This window comes from Maylandia zebra, linkage group LG10 (genome assembly GCF_041146795.1).
Source record: "Maylandia zebra isolate NMK-2024a linkage group LG10, Mzebra_GT3a, whole genome shotgun sequence".
Lineage (NCBI taxonomy): Eukaryota > Metazoa > Chordata > Actinopteri > Cichliformes > Cichlidae > Maylandia > Maylandia zebra.
In genome coordinates this window covers 12,185,108-12,210,413 of record NC_135176.1, presented here as the reverse complement: position 1 = coordinate 12,210,413, position 25,306 = coordinate 12,185,108, and the positions used below count along the sequence as shown (strand labels likewise).

The 25,306-nt window shown below is 41.3% G+C and overlaps 1 protein-coding gene across 2 annotated transcripts; it reads right to left on the bottom strand.

The window, feature by feature from the left end:
- Positions 1 to 1,727: 1,727 nt before the first annotated feature.
- Positions 1,728 to 20,950, bottom strand: scn4bb (sodium channel, voltage-gated, type IV, beta b). Of its 2 annotated transcripts, XR_191827.5 has the most exons (7): positions 20,666 to 20,950; positions 20,169 to 20,423; positions 11,829 to 11,992; positions 11,507 to 11,726; positions 7,092 to 7,221; positions 2,053 to 6,934; positions 1,728 to 1,919 (listed from the first exon to the last, which is right to left on the bottom strand). XR_191827.5 is itself a non-coding variant. In XM_004573348.5 (6 exons), exons 2-6 carry the CDS (start codon positions 20,251 to 20,253, stop codon positions 6,838 to 6,840), a joined length of 696 nt encoding a protein of 231 aa, XP_004573405.1. In that variant the 5' UTR covers positions 20,254 to 20,423; positions 20,666 to 20,950; the 3' UTR covers positions 1,728 to 6,837. The 2 variants fall into 2 exon arrangements, 1 of the variants encoding a protein (XP_004573405.1); XM_004573348.5 differs by having other exon boundaries at positions 1,728 to 6,934.
- Between the last annotated feature and the right edge of the window lie 4,356 nt (positions 20,951 to 25,306).

Below are 25,306 nucleotides of genomic sequence, written 5' to 3'. Positions count from 1 at the left end.
GTGCATCTATGCGTGTTTGACACTAAAGGGGTCATTAAAACAGTCTATGTCGAACCTGTTTTAACTTGGAGAGAAGTCTGTCAGCCGGTATCCTCTCCACCCCTCCCTGAGTCTGCAGAGGCTGCTGTGCTCTGATCTGACCCGAGGTTTGAACATTTAATTCCACATGCAGGTCACTACTGACATCTGCTGGTGGAACTAACATCAGACATGTAAACGGCTCATTTGAGCAAATCTCCTCACAGTGATTTACTATTTTGGCAACTTCTCGGCCTCCTTCACTTACATATGCACATCTTTGGATCTGGTATTAAAAGTTCCTTGGAATCAAGTTCATACTTTTAATTATATAATTTGACAGAAGGACCAAGCCTCAGCTAACTTACTAAGTAAGCTAAGTTACTTTTGAGCCTCTGAAAGCAGGAGACTTTGTACAAACTGTGTGTATAGGGATGGCTGTTATTCCTAAACAATCAGTACATATTGTTTTGGCAAAACCACTGATCGTTTGATTTAAAAACCACTATAGTTGTGCACAATAAATAGGTGTGGATTAGTAATATAGAATACAGAGAATACAACAAAGCTATTAAAATGTTATTCTGCTGTTACCAAAAAATAGAACCATCTGAAGCCTGAGTGCTCTGAGGGATCAGGTCATGTATGTTCATCTTATTATTTAAAATTTCTGCCATCTGACTTTTAACTTTAAAATGTCTGGAGAGAAAATTAAAAAAATGTTTGTACCCTTTAAACCACAAACCTCCAGATACTACACTTCCCATAATTCAATGTGATACAATTTTTAAAACTTAATCCAGTTTTATGCAACCATTATGTAGATTTAATGGTGTTCCACAGGCTATGAGCTCATTTTGTGACCAGAAAGCTATCAAAATCACAGAATGTAAAAAGGTTCCCTTAAAGCAGAAATTAAAAGATAATTTAAGGATATAAACATATTGTTGCTTCCACTTATTAAAGTTATTATAGGTGGCACTTTAAATGTCAGAAACACGGTGTTTAACTAAATGCTTACTCTGAATAGCTTTACCTTGGTTTTTCTAAAAGACCCCTGATAAACCTTCACTTGATCCAGATCACTGCATTGAGAGTACTGACAGGTACTAGAAAATGGGAGCATATTTCTCCCATTTTGGCTTCTCTTCATTGGCTCTCTGTTAAATCCAGAACTGAATTTAAAATCCGTCTAAGTCTTAAATAATCAGGCCCAATCATGTCTTTTGCTGTCATATTATCCCAGTGGAGCACTTTGGTCACAGGCTGCTGGCTTACCTGTGGTTCCTAGAGTTTCTAATAGTAGAATGAGAGGCAGAGCCCTCCTGTGAAACAGGCAGACTCGCCCTGCTTTTAAGATTAGGTTTAAAGCTGTCCTCTTTGATGAAATGTATAGTTACTACTTCATCAGATGATCCTGGACCATCCCTCAGTTATGCTGCTAAAGGTTTGGGCTGTTGGTGGACTTCCCACAATGCACTGAGAATTTCTTATCCACATCCCTGTTCATGTGTTTATACGCCACTGCTGCATCTTCAAATCTTTGATTTTTTTTTTTAGGGTAAGAAATGGTGAGTTTTCATTGTTCTTCTTCCCTCTGCCCAATAGGAGGCAGTGAGGTCAAAGATCTACTTTAGTGATGCATCACTTCCAACAGCACGAGACAGATTTATATCCAAAACTTTATTTTTCTATAGTAAAGAGATCAAGAGTTGGTATGCATGAATTAGAGGTTGAAATGGGGACATCATTTGAGGGCGAGCAAGAGTATCACAGCTGTATTTTTCTACTGAGAGCAGCGGTTGAGTATGACTTTCTGAGGTTTTCTGAGGTCCGATCGAGTACAGGGGCTCCAGTCAGCTCCGTGCTCCCCTTTGGATGTTCCCCATTCACCCTACATCCTTATAAGGAAAAGAAATAGAAAAACGCAATTTTAAAAAAGATGCATTACATTAAAGTGTACTCTTTGGGCTTTTGCCATATAACATAACATGCACTTCTCTCAAAATAAGCTCTAAGTCTAATACGACTTACATGTAGAGCAACAACGTGTGCCATTGGATTGTATAGCTTTCAGCTTCTTATTCATATGAGGGCCATCATTAAAACTCCCTGATCCACGACATCCCCTGCTATTGTATTGCATACAGAGCTGTCACAGTTAAGTCAAGGTACAGTACAACAAATTCACATTCAGTTCTGTTGTGATTTGCATAGAGTCGCTTGTCATCTTACATTCACCCAAAGCTTGTTTGGGCACATCCACTTAAAGCTTATTTTCCTCAGTTAATGAATTCATTGACACAATAATAAAACAAAAGAAAAAGAAAAAAACAACAACCTTAAAACCAACAACACCTGACAGAAGTGGATCTTTTACACTCAGAGAAAATCCACCCTTTACAATTAAATATATTTATTGCGATTAAATATTTTTTAACTTACGATCTTGCACAACTTTGCCTTCGTGTTTCCAAAGTCACAACAACAGCCTAGGAGTTAAGATCTGACTCTAAGGTGGATTTACTCTTGCAATCAAAACATAGTTACCATAGTTGGAACATCAAATGAATATTGCCCATAATATTTCCAGCGCTTTGCTTACTTGCAATATGTTTTTCAAAGGTTTTGAGAATGAGAAATCAGTTTGCTTGTTCTCTTGCTGAGAGTTAGATGAGTGCTTTGATACAAACACTCACATGTGTTCATCAGAATTGATAAACCTTTTGAGGTGCTGTCACATTTGGAAAAAGCCAGGTAAGTTCAGCTAACTGACTTGGTGGTAGTAGCTTTGTGAAAGAGTGATACCAATTTTATCATTTTACTCACAGGAGGACAAGCAAATAAGCATATTTTTTTCTGTAACACTCATCTGTTACCATCAATTGCAATCAAAAAACCATCATCATCAGTGTTCAACAACAGCCTTTAACCATCTGTTTGGTTAACTTAGCTGAACAATGGAAAACCAACACTCATATGGATAATACATACACAGAAACATACATCTATATCTTTAGAATAGCATTGTAATAGCTATATTGCTTTGAGCCTTTGTTAAAAGACCAGAGGCACATAATTATTAACATAAGGGTGAGTTTCAGAAAGCCTTCAAACCGTCACGTTATTTAGGATTGAGAATAGATTACTCTAAGATTACCTATAAATGTGGAGCGCCACGGTGATGGCAGACACACATACATGCCACTCCCCGGAAATATTATATGACTATTTCATTGGGTCTGGTGCTGATTAATTCTTCTCCTGGTTCATCCCTGTCTCAGGTGAACAGATGTCCCACTTTAAATAGTACTGCATAGCATTTTTAGCCCCAAACTTCAGCTTCCTTTTATTTTTCTTGCATTTACTGAGCAAGAGAGTTGGAAAGTTGGATTTAAATATTTGAATGCCTCCCAGCATTGCTAACATGTCACACTTTGTGCCACACATACACTGAGCTTGTCCCACATTTAGTTTGTTGGGATCTGGTCACCCTTTACCTGTCTGGCACAGTCAGTGAGCATCATTTATTCCTGCTTGAACAGATTATCCCTGCCATACAGCCCCTCTACTCAACCTGCGAAATCCAGACCAACCAATTATATTCCCACATTATTATGGGTGGTTTACTGAGTGCACGTGCATGGATACCCAGTCAGTTTTTCTCTCAGCAGTGCGCTGGGTAAGAATTATTTATTGCAAAGAGTAAACCGCTAACTAAATGATTGTTTGTCAGTGCTTAGAAAAGCCATTTCAACAGGCGCATACTAAGCAGAGGGAATATGTAGTGCTTAACCTCAGACACTGTTAGCACAATGAAGTTAGCGTGGTACAAAATGGGATTTACAGCTAACTCAGAGCTGATGCTACCGGTGTTGGTATAGCAGAACATGTATTTCCAAAGGAACATCTTTTAAAGGCTTTGCCCATATTGCACATGCTTAAATGCATTGATTATTTGTCTTAAAAGCAGCATTTGGGGGTCATTCATTTTTCTAGGAGGGGGAGGATGTTTCAGGGGATTGTCTATCCTTTATTTTAAGAAGCTTGTTGTGTTACTTTTTGTTTTTGATTTTTTAAAAACTGCTTTACAACATGTAGCCGTCCTAAGTGACAGACAAGCATAGAAGCACTAACAGGCACCTGTGTTTTATATCAAGCAAAGAGGATGAAGAACTGGGCTGAATCCTGCCGCATTCTGTCGATACAGTCTCTGTGTTAGTTGTTTGAATAAACCAGACAATCTGAATGTTGTGTAAAAGGTTATACAGATATATTTACTGTTGTAAGTGAATTTGGTGTTAGTTAAAGGATGGTTCAGACCAGTTGTATTATATTGCATTTTTTCCCTGTTTCAAGCACCTAAACAAAGAAAGTTTCTTTGACTTCAGATGAAAAACAGTCACATATTTTTTTTTCCAACTCTGGTTGTGGTAGCAGTTAATAATCGCTTCAGCAATGGACCCACACAGTATTGCTTGTGTACATTACATTACATCCTCATTTTACGATGTCATAAAATGTGCACATCAATTGTTTTTTCATTTTTCTTGATAAAACAATATACTGAAGGTTTTTTCTGAGTGGTTAAATAAGAGCCTGCAGTTGCTTTCCCTTTATTCAGTTTAGTTCATTTTTGTTTTATTAAGAGAGCTCCAGGTATCTCAGGGGCCTTTACATGATAAGGTAAGTCTTAAAATATTATAGAGAGGAACCTAGTAGTATCCTTTCAAGAAGCACTTGCCAACAGTACGTACAGTCATGCGAAAAAAGAAAGTACACCCTCTTTCAGTTCTAAGGTTTTCCATGACACGACATGTTAACAAACCATCTGGTTCTTAACAGGAATTTTATTACGTAAATTCAGGTGATGAAAAAAAATAAGTAGATCTTTAGGAATTAATATTGCAGTTAGGAGCATTCAGGTGTTTGTTAACCCAAAAACCCCAAAGAAGAAATACATTAGTAATGATCTTAGAGAAACAACTGTTGCTGGCCATCAAGCTGGGAAGGGCCATAAGATAATTTCCAAACAATTTGAACTTTCCTGTGAGTAAGCTCATTCTCATGTGGAAACAATTCAGGACAGTTGCCAGTCTTTCCAGGGGTGGACATCCCAGAAAATTCACCCCAAGGTCAGACCATGCAGTGTACAGAGAAACTGAAAAAAATTTAAGAGCTATATCTTTGGCTCCACAGTCTCAGTTAGCATGTGAATGTTAAAGTTAATGACACGACAATTTAAAAAAGGCTCAACATGTCAGTCCCTTCTCTCTAAAAATAACATAGCATCTGAGAAACCACTGAAGTTCTGGATCAATGTCCTCTGGACAAACAAGGCCAAAGTGGAGACATTTGGCTATAATGCACAATACCACACAAACACAGCACATCAGCAAAAAACACCTCACACCAACTGTAAAACGTGGTGGTAGCGGTGTGGTGATTTGGCTGATTTCAGCCACAGGACCTGGATACCTCACAGTTACGGAGTTAACCACAAACTCCTCTTATTACAAAAATATTCTAGAGTCAGTTTGATGTTAAATGTGAAGCCATTTGTCTGACAGCTAAAGCTGTGGTCTAAATTGGGTAATGCAATGTACAGAATGGCTGAAAAAGAAACAAAAATGCTGAGGTAGTACTTAGGAGTGTAGAGGTGTGCAGACATACAGTGCCTGAATGCCTGCACATCTCAGTGGACTAAAGAATTCCTCTAAAAACAACATGAGAGACACTGACCTCTTCAATTTATTGCTGTTAAATATGATTGTACAAGCTAATGAATCTTGTACTTAGTGTACACACTAAGTACATTTGTTACTATTATTATTGTTGTTGTTGTTGTTATGTCCTGATGTACAATCATAGAACTGAAAGAGGGCGTATTTTCTTTTTCACATAGCCGTATAACACAAAGCAAAATTTAAATTTGGTATCAATTGTGTATATAAAATAATATGTAATGGTGAAAGTATAAACACAAAACAACAACAAATTATGCCGACAGATATATTACTATTTTTTCACAGGTTGGTAACAATGTATCAGATTAAGACTGTAGTTGTGAATTGAATTCCCAAATATTCATTTAAGAAGTTACTCAAACGTCTTGTTTTACAGGGCCCGTAAAATAATAGGAAATTAATCACTTAAACTAATTTCAAGTTCCTGAAATACATAGTCTTTTGTAAAGTATCTTCTTTCTTCATGTTGTATTGTGTTGTTGAGTCCATTTAAGCTCAAACCTTCACTGCTGTTGCTGGAGCAGTGACGTCTTAATTGACCCACCCAGAAAGACAACATGGGGATAATGATCATTTGAGATTTCTGACGTGTTCCACCAAGCCTCAATATATTACCTGTTTGTTACATTTCACCAGGCTCAGTTACTGTCTGGATATCCTAAATAAGTCAAGTGTTAGTTGTTACCCCTTTATTTGGTATTCCAACTCTGTAACATGCAACTTCTGTCGGTGCTGTGCGACTGGAAACTGAATTTCCCGGAGGAACCCACCCGAGGGATTAATAAAGTTTCATCTAATTTCTAATCTGCTACTGTTTATGTAAATTATGCAGTTATGCAAAAATGATGTGCACATTTTAAATAATATTGTTGTACATCATCTGGACAGTTACTTCTCTTTACACATTTGATATAATTTCCCTCTCTGAAGGCCACAACCAGAGTTAAGCTTTTAACTTGAACATAATGAATTTGCATGTGCGCAAACACATGAGCATATACAAATATCCAGAGAAGGTATATAAATATGAGCACTGTCATATTTATATACACTTGTTTTTACATGCACTGTCTCATTTCTTTTTTGGTGTTGGTTTTGAATCTGCTTTGGATCCTGAGAGGCCATTTTCTGTGTTGTCAATCCCTGATGAAGTTACAAGGCACTCCTTACTGCAGTTGGAGGTAAAAGAGACAGTGTTAAAGCTGTAGACACACAACAGTTCAAAGCTGAAAATCCTCAGCATGTACATATACTGGCTGATCTAACTTGATGCCAAGCACCAACTGTGTAATCTAGTGAAAGATCATTGCTTATAAGAAAACTTACTTCTTCTCCTCAAGCTTGGTGAGAACAAAGAGAGTGAAGTTCTTGAGCAGCATGAAGCCCATCAGCAGTGCAATTGCCCCACCCACAGCCGAAGCTATGATGATGGTCAGCGTGTTGTCCACCTCCCTCACTGCAGGCATTAACAAATGACCAGGTAAAAACTGATGAAGGTAGCTAAACATGATGACATGTTGTTCAGGCATTGTCTGTCTCAGGGTAACCTCCTGTTTTAGCTGATCTTGTGACCGTTGCTCCTTCTACATTTATCAGTCTTAGAATAACAAAAAAGCTGTGAAATGTAAATATGAAATTACATACATTTAAAAATATTTTAAATATATATAAAAAATATATGAAATGTCACCAGATTTCTTTTTCTTAACTGCACAAATATATGTTTTTCATTTATGTGCGACCTGATTTATTTTGTACGGAGCCCCGCAAGGGACATGGGAGAAAAAAAAATTAAGATGAACTTTTGCGAGATCTCGCAAAACTAACTTGGGATGTAGCAAAACTTTTGCGGGATCTCGCAAAATAGATTGCATACTTCGCAGGTTGCATTTGAAGGCCGAGTCAGTGTATCCTTCGTAACCCAACCTATCCCAGAATTCATGGCGCGGCCCAGCCAATTCGTTTCCAACAAGTTTAGTTTTAATTTTACTCTTTGTGGAACACAAAATAAACTTTTAAGATATTTTGAGGCGTGAATGTAGCTGTGTAAATGTCTAATATCTGCTCAGTTTATCATGACATCACATATTTGCAAAAGTGCTCCAACGTTTTCAGAGACGTCTGTTACCCACCATCTCGAAGCTAGCAGGAGGATGAGGCCCACTACAGCCGGGGAGAACACCGCACTCCCGGCACATCGTGCCTTGACCTCCCGGTCGGCTTGAAGCTGGTGGCCTCCAAAGAATGCGGCCAAAACATTTGCGAGATCTCGCAAAACTTCAGCTCCCATGTCCCATTTTCTCCTATGTCTCTTGCGGAGCTCTGTAATTTTGCCTTCGACACATGCATGTTCTCTCTTATTTTTACCAGTCCAGTTGAGCATCTGGAAGACCACCCTTTCTGTGACTGCCTTATACACCAATCAACCATAACTTTACCATTATCTGCCTAACATGGTGTCATTTGCCTTTTGCTGCCAAAACAGTACTGACCCCTTGAGGCATGGGCTCCAATAGAGTTACCATGTACTGTAGCTATTTGACTATAGTACAGTCAAATAGCTGCACAGCACTTTGTTTGAAAGCGCTTTATAAATAAAGTTATTCCATCCATCCATCTGTCTTCATCCGCTTTATCCGGGGCCGGGTCGCGGGGGCAGCAGCCTAAGCAGAGAAGCCCAGACCTCCCTCTCCCCAGCCATCTCTTCCAGCTTATCCGGGGGAATGCCAAGGCGTTCCCAGGCCAGCCGAGAGATATAATCTCTCCAGCGTGTCCTGGGTCTGCCCCGGGGCCTCCTCCCGGTGGGACATGCCTGGAACACCTCACCCAGGAGGCGCCCAGGAGGCATTCTTGTCAGATGCCCGAACCACCTCAGCTGGCTCCTTTCGATGTGGAGGAGCAGCGGCTCTACTCTGAGCCCCTCCCGGATGGCTGAACTTCTCACCCTATCTCTAAGGGAGAGGCCAGCCACCCTTCGGAGGAAGCTCATTTCCGCCGCTTGTATCCGCGATCTCATGCTTTCGGTCACTACCCTTCTCCCATCACTGAGTTGCTCCCTTCTCCCATCACTTGCGAACAAGACCTCGAGATACTTGAACTCCTCCACTTGGGGCAGGAACTCATCCCCGACCCGGAGTGGGCACTCCACCCTTTTCCGGCTGAGAACCATGGCCTCAGATTTGGAGGTGCTGATCCTCATTTCCGCTGCTTCACACTCGCCTGTGAACCGTTCCAGTGGGAGCTGGAGGCCTTCACCCGATGAAGCCAACAGAAACATATCATCCGCGAAAAGCCGAGATGAGATTCTGAGGCCACCGAAGTGAAAGCCCTCCGCCACTTGGCTGCACCTAGAAATCGTGTCCATAAACATTATGAACAGAATCTGTGACAAAGGGCAGCCCTGGCGGAGCCCATCACCCACCGGGAACGAGTCCAACTTATTGCCGGCAATGCGAACCAAGCTCTTGCAACGGTTGTATAGGGATTGAATGGCCCGTAGCAATGGGCCAGACACCCCATACTCCCGCAGCACCTCCCACAGGACACTCTGAGGGACACGGTTGAATGCCTTCCCCAAGTCCACAAAACACATGTAGACTGGTTGGGCAAACTCCCATGCACCCTCAAGTATCCTTGAGAGGATAAAGAGCTGGTCCAGTGTTCCGCGACCAGGATGAAAACCGCATTGTTCCTCCTGTATCTGAGGTTCGACTAGCGGACGAACTCTCCTTTCCAGCACCCTGGCATAGACTTTCCCAGGGAGGCTGAGGAGTGTGATCCCCCAGTAATTGGAACAGACCCTCCGGTCCCCCTTCTTAAAGATGGGGACCACCACCCCGGTCTGCCAGTCCAGGGGTACTGCCCCTGATCTCCATGCAACATTGTAGAAGCGTGTCAACCAGGACAGCCCTACAACGTCCAGAGCCTTCAGGAACTTGGGGTGGACCTCATCAACACCAGGGGCTCTGCCACCAAGGAGTTGTTTAACTGCCTCAGTGACCTCGCCTCCGGAAATTGGCGGGTCATTCTCCTCATCCCCAGACTCTGCTTCCTCCTCGGAAGACGTGTCAGTGGGATTAAGGAGGTCCTCGAAGTATTCCTTCCACCGCCTGACAAGTTTCTCAGTCGAAGTCAGCAGCGCTCCGCCAGCACTATACACAGTGCAGGTAGAGCACCGCTTTCCCCTCCTGAGACGCCTGACGGAATCTCTTCGAGGCAGTCCGAAAGTCTTTTTCCATGGCCTCTCTGAACTCCTCCCACACCCGAGTTTTTGCTTCAGCCACTGCCCGAGCCGCCTGTCGGTACCTGTCGGCTGCCTCTGGAGTCCCACAGGCTAACCAAGCCCGATAGGACTCCTTCTTCAGCCTGGTGGCTCCCTTCACCTCTGGTGTCCACCATTTGGTTCGTGTTCCTCAGAATGCTGTTGAAGCTCTGCCGGAGGTGTGCTTTGAAGATCTCGCGGACTGGGGCCTCTGCTAGATGTTCCCAGCACACCCTCACTACACGTTTAGGTGCACCGGGTCTATCCAGCGTCCTCCCCCGCCACCTGATCCAACTCACCACCACCATAAGTTGACAGCTCAGTCCCTCTCTTTACTCGAGTGTCCAGAACATATGGTTGCAGGTCTGGTGATACGATTACAAAATCGATCATTGACCTGCAGCCTAGAGCGTCCTGCTGCCACGTGCACTTATGGACATTCTTATGTTCGAACAAGGTGTTCGTTACGGCCAAACTGTGATTTGCACAGAAGTCAAATAACAAAACACCGCTCGGATTCAGATCAGGGAGGCCGTTCCTCCCAATCACGCCCCTCCAGGTCTCACTGTTATTACCCACGTGAGCATTGAAGTCTCCCAGCAGGACAACAGAGTCTCCAGGTGGAGCACCCTCCAGCACCCCACCCAGGGACTCTAAGAATGCTGGGTACTCTGAACTGCCACTTGGCGCATAAGCGCAGATGACAGTCAGGACCCGTTCCCCGACCCTAAGGCGCAGAGAACAAACCCTCTCATCCACCGGGAAAAACCCCAACGTACCGGCAGCTAGCTGAGGGGATATTAGAATACCCGCCGGGGATCAGTCCGCCAGGGCCTCCGCTCCTGGCCGCCGCCCGGCACACAATGCACCCGACCCCTATGGCGCCTCCTGCAGGTGGTGGGCCTGCGGGAGGATGGGCCCATGTCCCCTTTTTGGGCTGTGCCCGGCCAGGCCCCATGGACTAAGGCCCGGCCACCAGACGCTTGCCCTCGGGCACCCTCCCCCGGGCTCCAGGGCATCTGATTATCTGACTTGTTTGTCCAGCACATGCTCAACTGGACTTAGATCAGGGGAATTTGAGGTCAAGTCAACACCTCAAATTCATTGCTCTGCTCCTCAAACCTCTCCTGAACCTTTTTTTTTTGTTTTGCAACGCAATATCCTACTGAAAGAGTCCACAGGGATTACCGCTTCCATCAAAGGGAGCACATGGTCGGCAACAGTGCTTAGGTCGGTGGCCATATCAGAGATCAGTGTTGTTCACTTCACTTGTCAGTGGTCTATGGTGTTATGCACTGATTGGTGTATATCAGTGTGAAAACATGAACATTCAAATGACTAGTTCAATGGGGCAGAAAAAAGCTGGTTTACAGTTTAACAATGATGTCCTTAAAATCTAACAGGATATATTTAACTTTGTAATGAAAGAAAAATAAATTAGATGACACTGTGGCATATGTCATAGACCATGACCACTCACACTCGTCAACCACTATGAGGTTGAAGATGGCACTATGGTTCTTGTGGTGCTCTTTGGGATTGCGTCCAAAACACGTGTACTGTCCCCCATCCTCAAAGGTGATGTTCAACAACAAGATGGAGACGTTATTATGATGGTTTTTCCCCACAAACTCCACACGCTCCCGGAATATAGTCACATCTGGCACCACCCCCTCTGAAGGTATCACTGACTCACAGACCTGATGGGATCAGCAAGATATCAGTCATCTCAAAACTGCTGCCGACTGCACAAGTTAGAAAAAAACAAACAGAAATCTTTGAATCACGTGGAAGGTTTTTACCTTTTGCATAGTGCCGTTGTCATTGAATTGCCAGTTGAAGTAGAGATTTTCAATGCCAATACAGCTGGCATAGGTGCACGGCAAAGTAACTGTGCTCCCATTCACTGCCTGAAGGAAGGGAATTTTCCCGACAGACATCTCAAGGGCCTGAGCAGACCACGCACCTGAAAAGCAGAGGAATGGCAAAAAACATGAAGATAGGACATACACCAGTCTTACAGTGCAGTACCATAGTGTGAGGTCTGTATGCTGGTGTAATAATTTTTTTTTGTCTTGGTTATTTGCTTTCTTGCTGAGAGTTAGATTAGAAGACCGGCAGTAATTTCATATCTGTTTGTTAAATATACAACTACACCTACCAACTAGTTGATACCAAGGCCGGGAAAAAGCATTTAAACAGCTCTTTCTTTATATTTGTTTCAAGTTGTCTGTTTTATTTGTCATTTTTTAAATGCTCTTGAGCAATATTTCTCCAGGCTTTCTGAAGGTCAAAGGTTTTCTTTGGTTGCTTTTTTATTCAATTTTAGTGCAGTCCTTGTACCTAACCATTTTCATAGGAATGGTTTTTGTCACTGACCTCTGAATTATTCAAGCATAAAATATGTATCTAACTAAAAGGATGAACAATTGTTGTGTCCATTCATGGCAGAAAACTTAGAAAAGAACCAATTTTAAATTGTATTTTTAGGCACATTGTTACACACAGCTGAGAATAAAAAATAATTTGATTAGTTGAATCTATAAATGGCTTGGGGATAGAAGCTCCTCTTGAGTCTCTCTGTCCTTGCCCGGATGATGCGGAACCTTCTACCGGACAGAAGTTGGACCAGTTTGTTGCCATGATTTCATTTCATTTCATTTAAGTATTTATTGTCATTGTCAGAGAACAATGAAATTGCGTTTGGGGCTTCCGTACAACCCGTAAATAATGATGGGACGGGCCCTTCAGTATCTTCAGTGTCCTTGCAGCAGCGTTCTGCCATATGGATCACTCTCTGAAGAGCTTTTTGGTCCTTAACACAGCTGTTCCCAAACCAGGATGTGATGTTCTGTGTGAGGATGCTCTCCACAGTGCCTGTATAGAAAACCCTGAGGATCTTTGGAGAGACCCTGAACTTCCTCAGTTGTCGTAAGTGGTACAGGTGCTGCCTAGCCTTTTTGGTCTGGACCTGAATGTGGGCAGACCATGTCATGTCTGAGGAGATGTGGACACAGAGATACTTGAAGGACTGTACACTCTCCACGGGAGCTCCATTGATGATAATGGGCTTGTAGTCTCTGTGTTGACCCCTTCTGAAGTCCACCACCAGCTCCTTGGTCTTGCCAACGTTCAGCTGGAGATGGTTGTCCTGGCACCATGATGCCAGATTCTTCACTTCAGCCATGTAGGCCGTGTCGTGGTTCGAATTTTTGAGGAAGAGACATATGACTGAAAGTCCATAGTGGGTCAACACAAATGATTTTATTAAAACACATATATGTGGTGAAGATGGACTCTGCAAAATATCAGGCTCCATCTCCCGCCTGACAATAGGTGGGTGTAATATTTATACTTATGATGACCAGTAACTCGCGTCACTAAAACAGAACAGTTCCTTTCTCAGTTCCTCCACCGCCTCCCAGATGCATCCTGTTATTACACTTTTCTAGACTTACACAACATTTGCAATCAGTTTACCCAGACAGACTATGTGTCTGTGTTGTTAACCTCAGTACATGACCCCCCTCTACGTCATCTGTTACCAGGCAAACTCCAGTGCAGCAGGCTGCTGAATGCACGCAGGCAATATGTAGTAAATTATACTGTAAACATGTAGGCAACCTTTCAATAGCTGAACTTTGCTCCATTGATTGGCCAGATATCGCGCTGCCCGTAGCTTCAAACCATTAATTAACTTGACCGAGCTTCAACCCTTTAATTATGCAATATGTGTATAACATGATTACAGTTGCACCTGCAATGAAAGATTATTATGTGCTTATGCTAACACCTGAAATACAGACTTTCGTTGTTGGAGATGGCGCCCAACACCACTGTGTCGTCAGCAAACTTCACAATGGTGTTGGAGCTGTGAAGCCATCCTTAATGGGAAACAGGGATATAAGGCTGAGCTATGGCAAATTACACAAGAACAGGACTGAAAATAAACAAGTCATATAGAGCGAGGAATCAAAATTCTTGGATCAAATCATTGTTAATATGTATGGAGGTTGTCAGGATGGAGGTACAGTGAGAATATGCCATCTGCACCCCCTGGCTGGGAGACTCTGTGATGGTTTGGGATTTCATTTTAGCCAGCGGTGTTGGTGATCTTATCGAAACTGAAAAGCACTGTCTGACTTTGATTCATGCAGTACCATCTGAAATAATAACAATTATCCCAAACACACTGCCGATGCAGTAAAAGCACACATAAATAGAAAAACATGCAGCTTAACAATATAAATCATGAACTGCACCTCAACATTACTGAAGCAGGGTGGGCTCATCTTGACAGAGAACAGAACAAAAGGCATAAACATCCAAAGAAGAGGTTTGAATGTCCTTCAAGAAGTCTGGAGAATTATTCCCGAGGAAGACTTAAAGAAATGAGAAGAAAGCGGCTGATGAGAAGTCAGGCTGTGCTGAAGAATAAAGGTGGTCATACCAAATATTGACTTTCGAGCTCATGAGTATCATACAATCTCTGTTTTTGGCCTATATACTGTATTTCCATTATGTTTACACTTTTCGATAAAAACACTGCACCAATTTTGCTTGCAAAATATAAAGAAATGAGAAGAAGGATGTGGTTCAAGTCTTTTGCACAGTAATGTAAAATAGATTTGATAACCTCCACTGACTCATAGCATCTTATTTGTTTAATTTGGGGAAAAACATATGTAAATAAATAAGATAGACGCTACATGCTGGGGTGTTTTTGACCTGGGAACAGTGAATTCCTGTAGAGATTTTAGTTCATCGCTGCTTTTAAGTCAAGAAAAAGACGAGATTTTGTTTGATTTTGCGTAATATAAAAATTCATCAGCAATAAGAATTACTGATGGTTGGATTTTAGTTCATATTCATCAGAAGTGTAGCACTTAGACAAGGAAGTGAATAAAGGATATTTCCCACAATGTCAGCCCATCATTTACATTTCTTATCTTAGTTGTCAACGTTATTATAATGTCAGTAACACAGATACATTTTCCTCAGTATCATGCTAAAACTGATTTGAAAACCTTCAACTTTTTATGTTCATGGGCAGGAGAATACATGTTGTGCTCTGTACTTTTTTGTACAGTAAAAAGAGATGCACGATTAACAATGAAAAGTCACCTTTTAGATTATTTTGTACCATTTTTAAGTAGATATACAGGGAGTGCAGAATTATTAGGCAAGTTGTATTTTTGAGGAATAATGTTATTATTGAACAACAACCATGTTCTCAATGAACCCAAAAAACTCATTAATATCAAAGCTGAATGTTTTTGGAAGTAGTTTTTAGTTTGTTTTTAGTTTTAGCTATTTTAGGGGGATATCTGTGTGTGCAGGTGACTATTACTGTGCATAATTATTAGGCAACTTAACAAAAAACAAATATATACCCATTTCAATTATTTATTTTTACCAGTGAAACCAATATAACATCTCCACATTCACAAATATACATTTCTGACATTCAAAAACAAAACAAAAACAAATCAGCGACCAATATAGCCACCTTTCTTTGCAAGGACACTCAAAAGCCTGCCATCCATGGATTCTGTCAGTGTTTTGATCTGTTCACCATCAACATTGCGTGCAGCAGCAACCACAGCCTCCCAGACACTGTTCAGAGAGGTGTACTGTTTTCCCTCCTTGTAAATCTCACATTTGATGATGGACCACAGGTTCTCAATGGGGTCCAGATCAGGTGAACAAGGTGGCCATGTCATTAGTTTTTCTTCTTTTATACCCTTTCTTGCCAGCCACGCTGTGGAGTACTTGGACGCGTGTGATGGAGCATTGTCCTGCATGGAAATCATGTTTTTCTTGAAGGATGCAGACTTCTTCCTGTACCACTGCTTGAAGAAGGTGTCTTCCAGAAACTGGCAGTAGGACTGGGAGTTGAGCTTGACTCCATCCTCAACCCGAAAAGGCCCCACAAGCTCATCTTTGATGATACCAGCCCAAACCAGTACTCCACCTCCACCTTGCTGGCGTCTGAGTCGGACTGGAGCTATCTGCCCTTTACCAATCCAGCCACGGGCCCATCCATCTGGCCCATCAAGACTCACTCTCATTTCATCAGTCCATAAAACCTTAGAAAAACCAGTCTTGAGATATTTCTTGGCCCAGTCTTGACATTTCAGCTTGTGTGTCTTGTTCAGTGGTGGTCGTCTTTCAGCCTTTCTTACCTTGGCCATGTCTCTGAGTATTGCACACCTTGTGCTTTTGGGCACTCCAGTGATGTTGCAGCTCTGAAATATGGCCAAACTGGTGGCAAGTGGCATCTTGGCACCTGCACGCTTGACTTTTCTCAGTTCATGGGCAGTTATTTTGCACCTTGGTTTTTCCACACGCTTCTTGCGACCCTGTTGACTACTTTGAATGAAACGCTTGATTGCTCGATGATCACGCTTCAGAAGCTTTGCAATTTTGAGACTGCTGCATCCCTCTGCAAGATATCTCACTATTTTTGACTTTTCCGAGCCTGTCAAGTCCTTCTTTTGACCCATTTTGCCAAAGGAAAGGACGTTGCCTAATAATTATGCACACCTGATATAGGGTGTTGATGTCATTAGACCACACCCCTTCTCATTACAGAGATGCACATCACCTAATATGCTTAATTGGTAGTAGGCTTTCGAGCCTATACAGCTTGGAGTAAGACAACATGCATGAAGAGGATGATGTGGACAAAATACTCATTTGCCTAATAATTCTGCACTCCCTGTACACAGTCACTGCTTACTAGCACTGCGTGTAATGGGCATGGATCACAAATTATTTATCCTATCAACCACTTAAGTTTTTCTTTTATGAAAATATATTTAAAACCACAGATATTATTTCTATTAATAGCATTAAACAATTCAAACCCTTGGTAAGAGAACACCATAATGTCCTTGCTGTGACTTTGCTGTGAAAACCGTAACTGCACACCAAGGACCATCAGCATCCATCAGCATCAGAGTGTGCTGTAATTATACTTTACATATTTCAATTCAATTATTTTTTTATCTATTTATGTTCAATTTATGTATACCTGATATATATTTTTCATATCAGGTATACAGTTGTAGTCAAAAGTTAACATGCACTCATCATGGACATGCATGATCTGGTATTTGGGGCCTTTAACAGTTTCTTTGAACTGTTCTTTTATCAGAGTGAAATGACAGCGCACATCTATAATGACCTTAAAACAGGGGTGGGCTGCTGTAAATTTCAGCTGAGCTTTAAAGTGTTGATTTTGGCACACGATCTACTTCCTTGGTCGATGCCCGCTTAGTAGATGATGGGAATCCCACTTCACTGTGGAAAGTGATGCTGGAGTTCCAGTAGTTTTCCATTCATGGCAGGCTTGAGCCCCTGTGGTTCCTGGACCTCTTAACCAATTGCCTCTTATCTGAGGGTGCCAGTTTGGGACTTCTAACAGACCTCAGCGAAGTGGTGACACATCTGAAAAAACTACAAGAGACCTTCCCAACTTGTGTAAATCTACAATTCTCCTGAGATCTTCACCTTGGACTTCCAATGTTCCAGTTGCAGTCAGTCATGACCATGAGTAGTTAATAAGCCTTTGCTTTGTCAAAAAAACCAAAAACCAAAACAGTGTAGAACTTTCAACCCCATTTACTGAATGTTTTATGTGAGTAAATGTATATTTCTGGTCCAGTGTGACTTGGAGAAAACACCCAATCCCTGTTTTTTGTAAGTCATTACAGATGTACAGACAAACAGTTTGAAGAAATCATAAAAGTCCTCAAATTACCTTAACGTTCATGCCCGTGATGAGTGCATGTAAACTTCAGACCACAACTGTAAGACATTCGAACTTAGCACTTGCTTTTGTGTGAAGGTCACAGACAGCAGATGGCTACAGTATATAATTTCAGCAGGTCGAGGACAGACAGAAGCTCTCCTCTCTCTCTCTGGCCTACACCACTAATGTGCCTTTTGCTTAGTGCTTCCTGTGAAGGATGTGAGGTAAAGTACATGCTGACAGTGTGTTTTGCAGGTTGGAGATTTAATGCAGAGAAACACTAACACAGACCTATTATATGATCAGTAGTTGCATGAGAGTAGTAACATGTCCTACACTCGTTGTAACATTCCTGTGATTCTGCCCTGTGGTTTGTGGACACTTTGTGCATAACATGCTCAAGGTCAACATCTCACAAGCACCATTTGCAGGAACAGGAAACACAAACTGACAAAGCGAAAGACGGGGGAGGGGCACTGTAAGTGTGCATGCTATCGATTCACTCTCAGCTCACTCTTGCCCTGACAAAAAAAGAAATCACACCTTCTAATCTTTTCCTCAACTGCTCCTATGCAGTCCAGTGAGCCCAGAAAAGGAGTAATGAGAGAGCAGCACAATCACTCTGCAGTCTCATGCATGCATGTTTTATTTTATTCTTTTATCACTAGTTTTTTCACAGTATTTGTTTGATTTTATTTTCATTCTTTTAGCCCCTCTGTGTGTCCTTAACTAACACATTTTCCAGTACAAGGACACTGTTGCTATCAGTGTAGATACTGAAGCTGCTCACACAAGATCAGGAAATTAAAAAACCCCCATCTTATTTCTGTTTTATCCCTAACACAATGAAAACCTTTTGGTATTTACTGCTCTCTTCTAAATCCAACTTCTGTACTGTTCATTAAAACTTGTTTCGTGAGTCTTGGTGTTTCAGATAAAAGTAGCACACTGGTGTTCCAGTTTCTAACCCACATATGTCAACATTTTCTTCTTCTTTTTTTATTAATCGATGTATGCAAAAAACCACCAACTACTGTGAGGGCTATGTGGGGACAAGAACAGATCATTATTTGAAGGTAAAATAAAGACACATACCGTCCATGAAAATTACATCTACCTTTTAAATCTTCTGACTAAACACTGTCTAAAAATCAAGCCCATCAATGCCATAATGCTTAAGACATAAGATGATTTGTCTAAGTCATAATTCAGATAGTAATAATAACTCAGAAATAAAATAAAATCTATTTTCCATAGTACCTGCCTCTCTTTATCCTACATGTGGCTATAAAACTGTTATTCTCTCTGTTCAGGCTGTTAGCCATATCCTGTAAAGCACCTTACAGTGCATCATACAATAAATGCATTACATAAGGCAAATATCATTCTGTACTCCTGTAATATAATCACTGTCCTGAGCTATGGTTTAACCGCTGTAGCATCTTTCTCGCTGCTGGCCACCTGCATTTGCAGATTTGGCCTACTGTGCAGTTTCCGCACGTGTTTCTTGAAAGTTTCTTTTACATTGTAAAAAAGAAAAAGAAAAAGAACACCTGTGAAAAATCGCTGATCTGTTTATGAAAAATCTGGCCAGACAGTGACAGTTACTCATCTGTTCCTGTGTGTGAATGTAACACAATGCAAAGAAAAGAATTTGGTATTAAAAGTGGGGAACACAGGATATTTATTGCAATAGATTCATTTGTATGCACCTTACAGGACTTGAAATGGACTGGGACAATAAGGGAACCTTACAGCCTACATCTCCTACACAAGATGTTTTAAACAAGGGAGCTTTAAATGTTTAATGTGTGTTTGGTGCACTGATGCCCCAAGAGAGGCATGAATAGAAATTAAGTTATGACTCTAAAAAGGATGTGGGTATTTCAAAGCACAAGTATCAGCATCAAGTATTAGCTCTGAATGATTATTTGAAGTGTCAAGCCACATTATTACCTATCTGTTGGTTATAAATAATCTCAGGCTTGTACTGTTACTTTGTGCTTACTTGTAAAAGCCATCAAAACTTTACGACTCATATGAATTTAACAAAACCAGTTAGTTTACAAGACTTCCACCTACTGTCCTACTTCTACTCCATCTGGCTCAGAGCAATATGTAAAATGCAACATCATGCAAAAAAAAAAAAAAAAAAAAAAAAAAAAAAACCAAGGACAACCCAAACAAAAATAATCATAGTGTTTCTTATTTCTTACACAAATTGTTGTGCTCTGCATAGGTCAGAGATGAAGGTCAGTATAAGACCTAGAAATACCAAAGCATCATTATTCTACCTAAACACATGAATAAATACTGATGTGAGGAAAAGATGAAGCTTTCTAACACTGCACACATAATACGACATAAAAAGAAAGACAGACATTACCAAGCAGCAAAGAGAAGACCAGGCCACAGGTTGTGTGTGGAGGGCCCAGCCTCACGGGTTCAACCCCAATCCACCGGACCTTCATGGCTGCTAGAGCTGCTCCAAAACAAATGATGCTGCAGTATCCAACACTGGCCCCGAAAGCTAGGAGAATACTCTCTGTCCACTGGAAAAATCAGGAAGCTGCTCTGTGGATGCGTGTACTCCAAGTGTTGCACCTGCAGCTGTTTCAGGGTAGCACTCCTTTAGAAGGGACTGTCGGTGGGCAGAGGAGGAGGAGAGTGAGGAGAAGGAAGGAAAAAGGTTAATTAACTAAAATCTGTCGCGATGAATACACAAGCAGTACAGTAAAAAGTTATATTAGTGCACAGAAAATGCAAGTCTCCTACACATACAATAACCTTTTTAAAAAAATAAAATAAAATAAAAATAAAGGATGCTGAGTGAAAAGAAACATGACTTGATGATAAGCACAGTTTAACTTTGCTACTGCCTACCTGCTCCTGCAGCTGGTGCTCACTCAGAGGCTGACCAACTGCATGCACAGCTGAGTCAGTGTGGACAGGACGGAGGCAGAGCAGCACTCACTGCGCAACCAGGGTTCACTCAAGGAGAATCTGCCAGGCAGCACTTTCACTGCAGAGACAGCCACATTGCAGTGCCAGCCAAGAAGAGCGACAATTAAATAAGAGAGGGGGGATGTAAGCAAAAAAATAGAGGTACCGAGAGACAGACATCCAGGGAAAACGCCGGGGCTCTTATCCCTCCTCAGCACAGCCTCAGTGAAGATAAATCTCCCTGTTCTTCTCTCCGGCTAACTCCCAACTTTTCTCTGTCCTCTCAGTTGGCTGTATGCCACCTCTCTCTTACCTCACCTCTGCACCCCCCCCCCCCTCCAATGCCCCAGACAACTCCTTGTCTCATTCACCCCCCCATTGGTGTACACACCCAGGCACTTTTGACAGTGTTTATGAAGCTCAGAGAAAAGTTCTGCAGTGCAGGGTGACGTGGAGGCTGGGTACGTAACCACAGATCCCCCAGGTCTCCTGTAAGACACACATTTAAAAGCTCCTATCATAAATACTTCTTTCATCGTTCTTTCCTGGGCAAAACCATATTTTGCAACGTGAGAGATTTACAATGGGTGAGGAAAGCAGTAAAGTAGCTTCTTGTTTGCACAGACTTGTTTTAAAATGTCTTTTTCTTTTAATTGTAATCATTAAAAGCTGCCCCCTACTCTTATTTTGTTTCTTCTGTCGTTTTGTCTTGTAAGGTGAAGATTTCTTGCATCGCATTACCATTCAGAGCTATGAATTAGCATATTTTATGTGCAGTATGCCCTATTTAGTGCATACAAAGTCACACTATCTTGTGTATTGTTATATTGTTCTTTAATCTGCTAAAACTCTGCTGTAAGTCCATTATGATACACGAGTGTGTACAGTCATTTTTTTTAAAGCACGACAGCTTCTTTGCCATAAATGTACAGACCATCAGTCAACAACAGCTCAGCAATGCCTTGTGTCAGCACTATTCACCGCAGCAGAAAATGCTTAGCACTTAACTTACAGATTTGATTGGTTTATTTATTTATTTGCCTGTCAGACTCCATCTGTTAGGTGCCTCTATGGTCACAAAAGGTTTTTCAAATACAAAAAAAGAAGAAAGAGAGAGATTTGTGAGTTTTAACGAGGATGCAGCAGAGGCCATGTGACAGAGCTTGTCACCTGAGTCGAGGTACAGCTGGACAAATAGAGGACACAGGGACAACTCACATCTGCTCACATCCATGCATGCTTGTTTTCCGCTGCTGATAGTACTTTTTTAAATTTTGTTTTTCCGTTTACAAGAAAAAGAAATGGAGAGATTTGCGATTCCAAGGGCTTTAACTGCAAGTATTTGCCTTACATGCTAATAACTGTGTTTTCGTATTTGCAAGTTGATGCTGTGATTATTGAGAAAGGTGTTATTTGGGGGGAATAACGAACTGCACCTTTTCTGTTTCTTAATTTATAAGTTCATACACTCTTTAAAATACATTAATGTTTTGTGTTAGTTGTGCAAAACTTCAGATAGTCAGCAATAGAAATATTATGTTATTACTGTTATTTCTATAGTATATGATACAATCAGTGGGCTTGGCGTTGCATGCATGTTGGTATGTAAGCTAAAGTATTATTCATAAGAAGTTGAGTGAGCAAAGTTATTTCTTTGTGCTTGTTTAAACAGCATGAGGCTGAATGGCGTAATCCCACGTACGTTATGAATATGATAATCATAGGATTTCAAATATACACTAACAGGGATTACTGATGTGGATTATTCACGCCTCCATTATTAAACCCGTACAGGTAGGTAAGGTTTGGTGCAAGGTCACAGCAGGTAGAGTGGAGACGTTTCATGGGTGGGAGATAACGTGGGCAGGCTGCAGGCTCACTGCTCTCCTCTGCAGGCCCCTCCACTGGAGTATCAATGCAGCAGCAGCGGGAACTCTTCCAGAACTGCAATAAGGGAAAAAAACAACAGCATCGTGCTGCAGGAAGACAAGAGAGCTACTGCAGACCTGTGCAGGATGACTGTAACTACACAGAGAGCACGTCAATTTACAGCCAGTACAAAACATAATTATATTGTATTTACTGGTAGACATGTCCCTCACATAATGCATTATGACTTGCAGATGTTTTCAAGTTTACCTCAGACTTTTAAAAGAAAATCTTGGTATCTGGATTTACTGCAGCAAAACACGTGAATCTGTAAAAATACTTCAGTACAAGTAAAAATCCTTTCGTGTTAGCCTTACTACAGCTCTGGTCAGAAGTTTGCATACACTTCGTAGTTCTCGTGTCTTTCTTGTTTGATAAACTCTCAGTCCGAGGCTACGTGACATTTGCTTCACTGTGGACAGTGACGCTGGTGTTTCAGCAGTTTCCATAATGTTGCAGGCTTGAACCTTGGTGGTTCCTGTGTTGCTGCATGACTGCGATGTTAATGTTGGTGTTTAAATGATTTCTTTGAACTTTTTACAGGGTGGAATAATTCTACAGCATACAGCCTGAAAAAGTTTGAAAAACTAAGAATTGAGGCACAAGATTGAAAGGATTTTGGAGTTTCTCTAATCTACACAGGGTCAAAAGTATGCACACAGGCCAAAATATATACAAACATCCCCACTAATATTTGGTAAAATTACCTTAGCTAGTTGCAACCACATGCTTTTGGTAGTCGTCAACAAGCTTCTGGCATAAATCTACTTGTATACTTGACCACTCCTCTCTTAAGAATTAGTAGAGATTGTTTAAATTGGTTGGTTTTCTTGAACTGACCTGATTTTCAAGTGTAGTTTGTAAAATCTTCAACAGGGTTGAGGCTTTGGGAAAACCATTCTAGCAGCTTAATGTTAGTGTGCTTTATCCATTCCAAAACCAGTTTTGATGTAATGTATGCCGCCGTGTTCACGCTCCAACTGTCTAGCTGTTGATTTGAGGTGAAGCTAAAGAATTTGGAAGTATTCCTTCTCCTTCTTACCCCACTTTGTGTAATGTAATAATGGATTGCATTTATATAGCGCTTTTCTAGACACTCAAAGCACTTTACAATTCCACCATTCATTCACTCTCACATTCACACACTGGTGGAGGCAGCTACAGTTGTAGCCACAGCTGCCCTGCAGGCTGCCATATCGCGCCATCAGCCCCTCTGGCCAACACCAGTAGGCGGTAGGGTGAAGTATCTTGCCCAAGGACACAATGACCAGGACAGACAGAGCTGGAGAGAGGATCGAACCGGCAACCTTCCGGTTACAAGATGAGCTTCCCAACCACGGTCGCCCCCAATCACATGTAATGTATCTGTACCACTTAAAGAAAAACAGCCTCAGAGCATGGTTATACCACTGCCATGCTTGACAACTGGTACAGTCTCACCTTCACTTCACTTTCATAAAACATGCCAAACTTGGGCACCTTCTTGTTTTTTTACATTAATTAAAATGTTTACTGTGTAATCATTCCATCCTGGAAAATGAACAAAGAAATCGTTAAAAGTCCTAAATTACTATGATATTCATGCCCATGATGAGTGTACATATACTTCTGACAGCTGTAAGTACAGTTATATAAAAAAAGGAAGATTATTTCATAAAGTGCATTTCACAGATATATTTATGTGCAAAGAGAAAGGTTAGAATGATGTGTACAAAAAACAGCAGTGAAAAGGTCTCAGTTAGCATGTGAAAAGCTACAGTTCATGACAGCACAGTTAGAAATAGTCTGAATATGTCTGGCGTGTTTGGAGAGCTTCCAAGGAGAAAGCCTCTTCTCTCTGCAGAGAACATGGCAGCTCAGATTAGGTTTACAAAGTTGCATCTGAACAAAGTCCTTTGAACAAACAAGACCAGAGTCGACATGTTTGGCCACAATGACTTTATCTGACATCGGCAGTGGGAAAAGATGGGAACTATTTATCCAGCTGAGAATCCAACCAGAGACTTCAAAACATTTGCACCTGTTTGATACCCAACCTAGCCACTAAACTGTCATATCACTCCAAAACATTATTTCTTTTAATGAGAGGTAAGTTAATCTCTCACAGCAAAAAAAAAAAAAAAAAGCACAGCACGTTTATGTGGTTCTGTGATTGTTAAATATGGTACACTTACACTGATCTAATGAAAAGGAATAAAGTAAAGTGGTTCAGCGAGTTGTTTTCAATGATAACAAATACACCGCACAATATAAAATGAAAAAATGAATCAGTAGGGCGACAGATGGGGTTTTTGACAAGCTTGGACAATTCCAGGCAGGTTCCTGCACGTCCCAGTCTTTCCACCCCGCCTTAGTAACTAATATTGTTCCAGCAGCTTGAGTTAGATTTATCTTAGGACAGATATGAACATAACAGGTAACAATGTAATTCAATTTCAGGAATACAAAAAATGAGCATTCAAGTTACCAGTGATGTGTTCCACATCTGTTTGATGTTTTTGTGAATTTATGCTCTTTGTGAGCAGTGTCAAAGTAAAGTCACCAATATCCTTTCAATAACTGTCCCAGTGAGAGTGTTTCAAATTATTTGAAGACACAGAAAACATCAAAGTGACTTTCCAGCACAAACTGTAAGCTGCAATCAACTGTTTT

Excerpts from the sequence above, each read along its gene's own strand:
- scn4bb (XM_004573348.5), bottom strand. The coding sequence starts at position 20,253 with ATGAAGGTCCGGTGGATTGGGGTTGAACCCGTGAGGCTGGGCCCTCCA. Across the intron at positions 11,727-11,828 it reads ACAACGGCACTATGCAAAAG|GTCTGTGAGTCAGTGATACC; the intron begins GTAAAAACCTTC and ends TGATCCCATCAG. Across the intron at positions 6,935-7,091 it reads ACCAAGCTTGAGGAGAAGAA|TAAGGAGTGCCTTGTAACTT; the intron begins GTAAGTTTTCTT and ends CTCCAACTGCAG.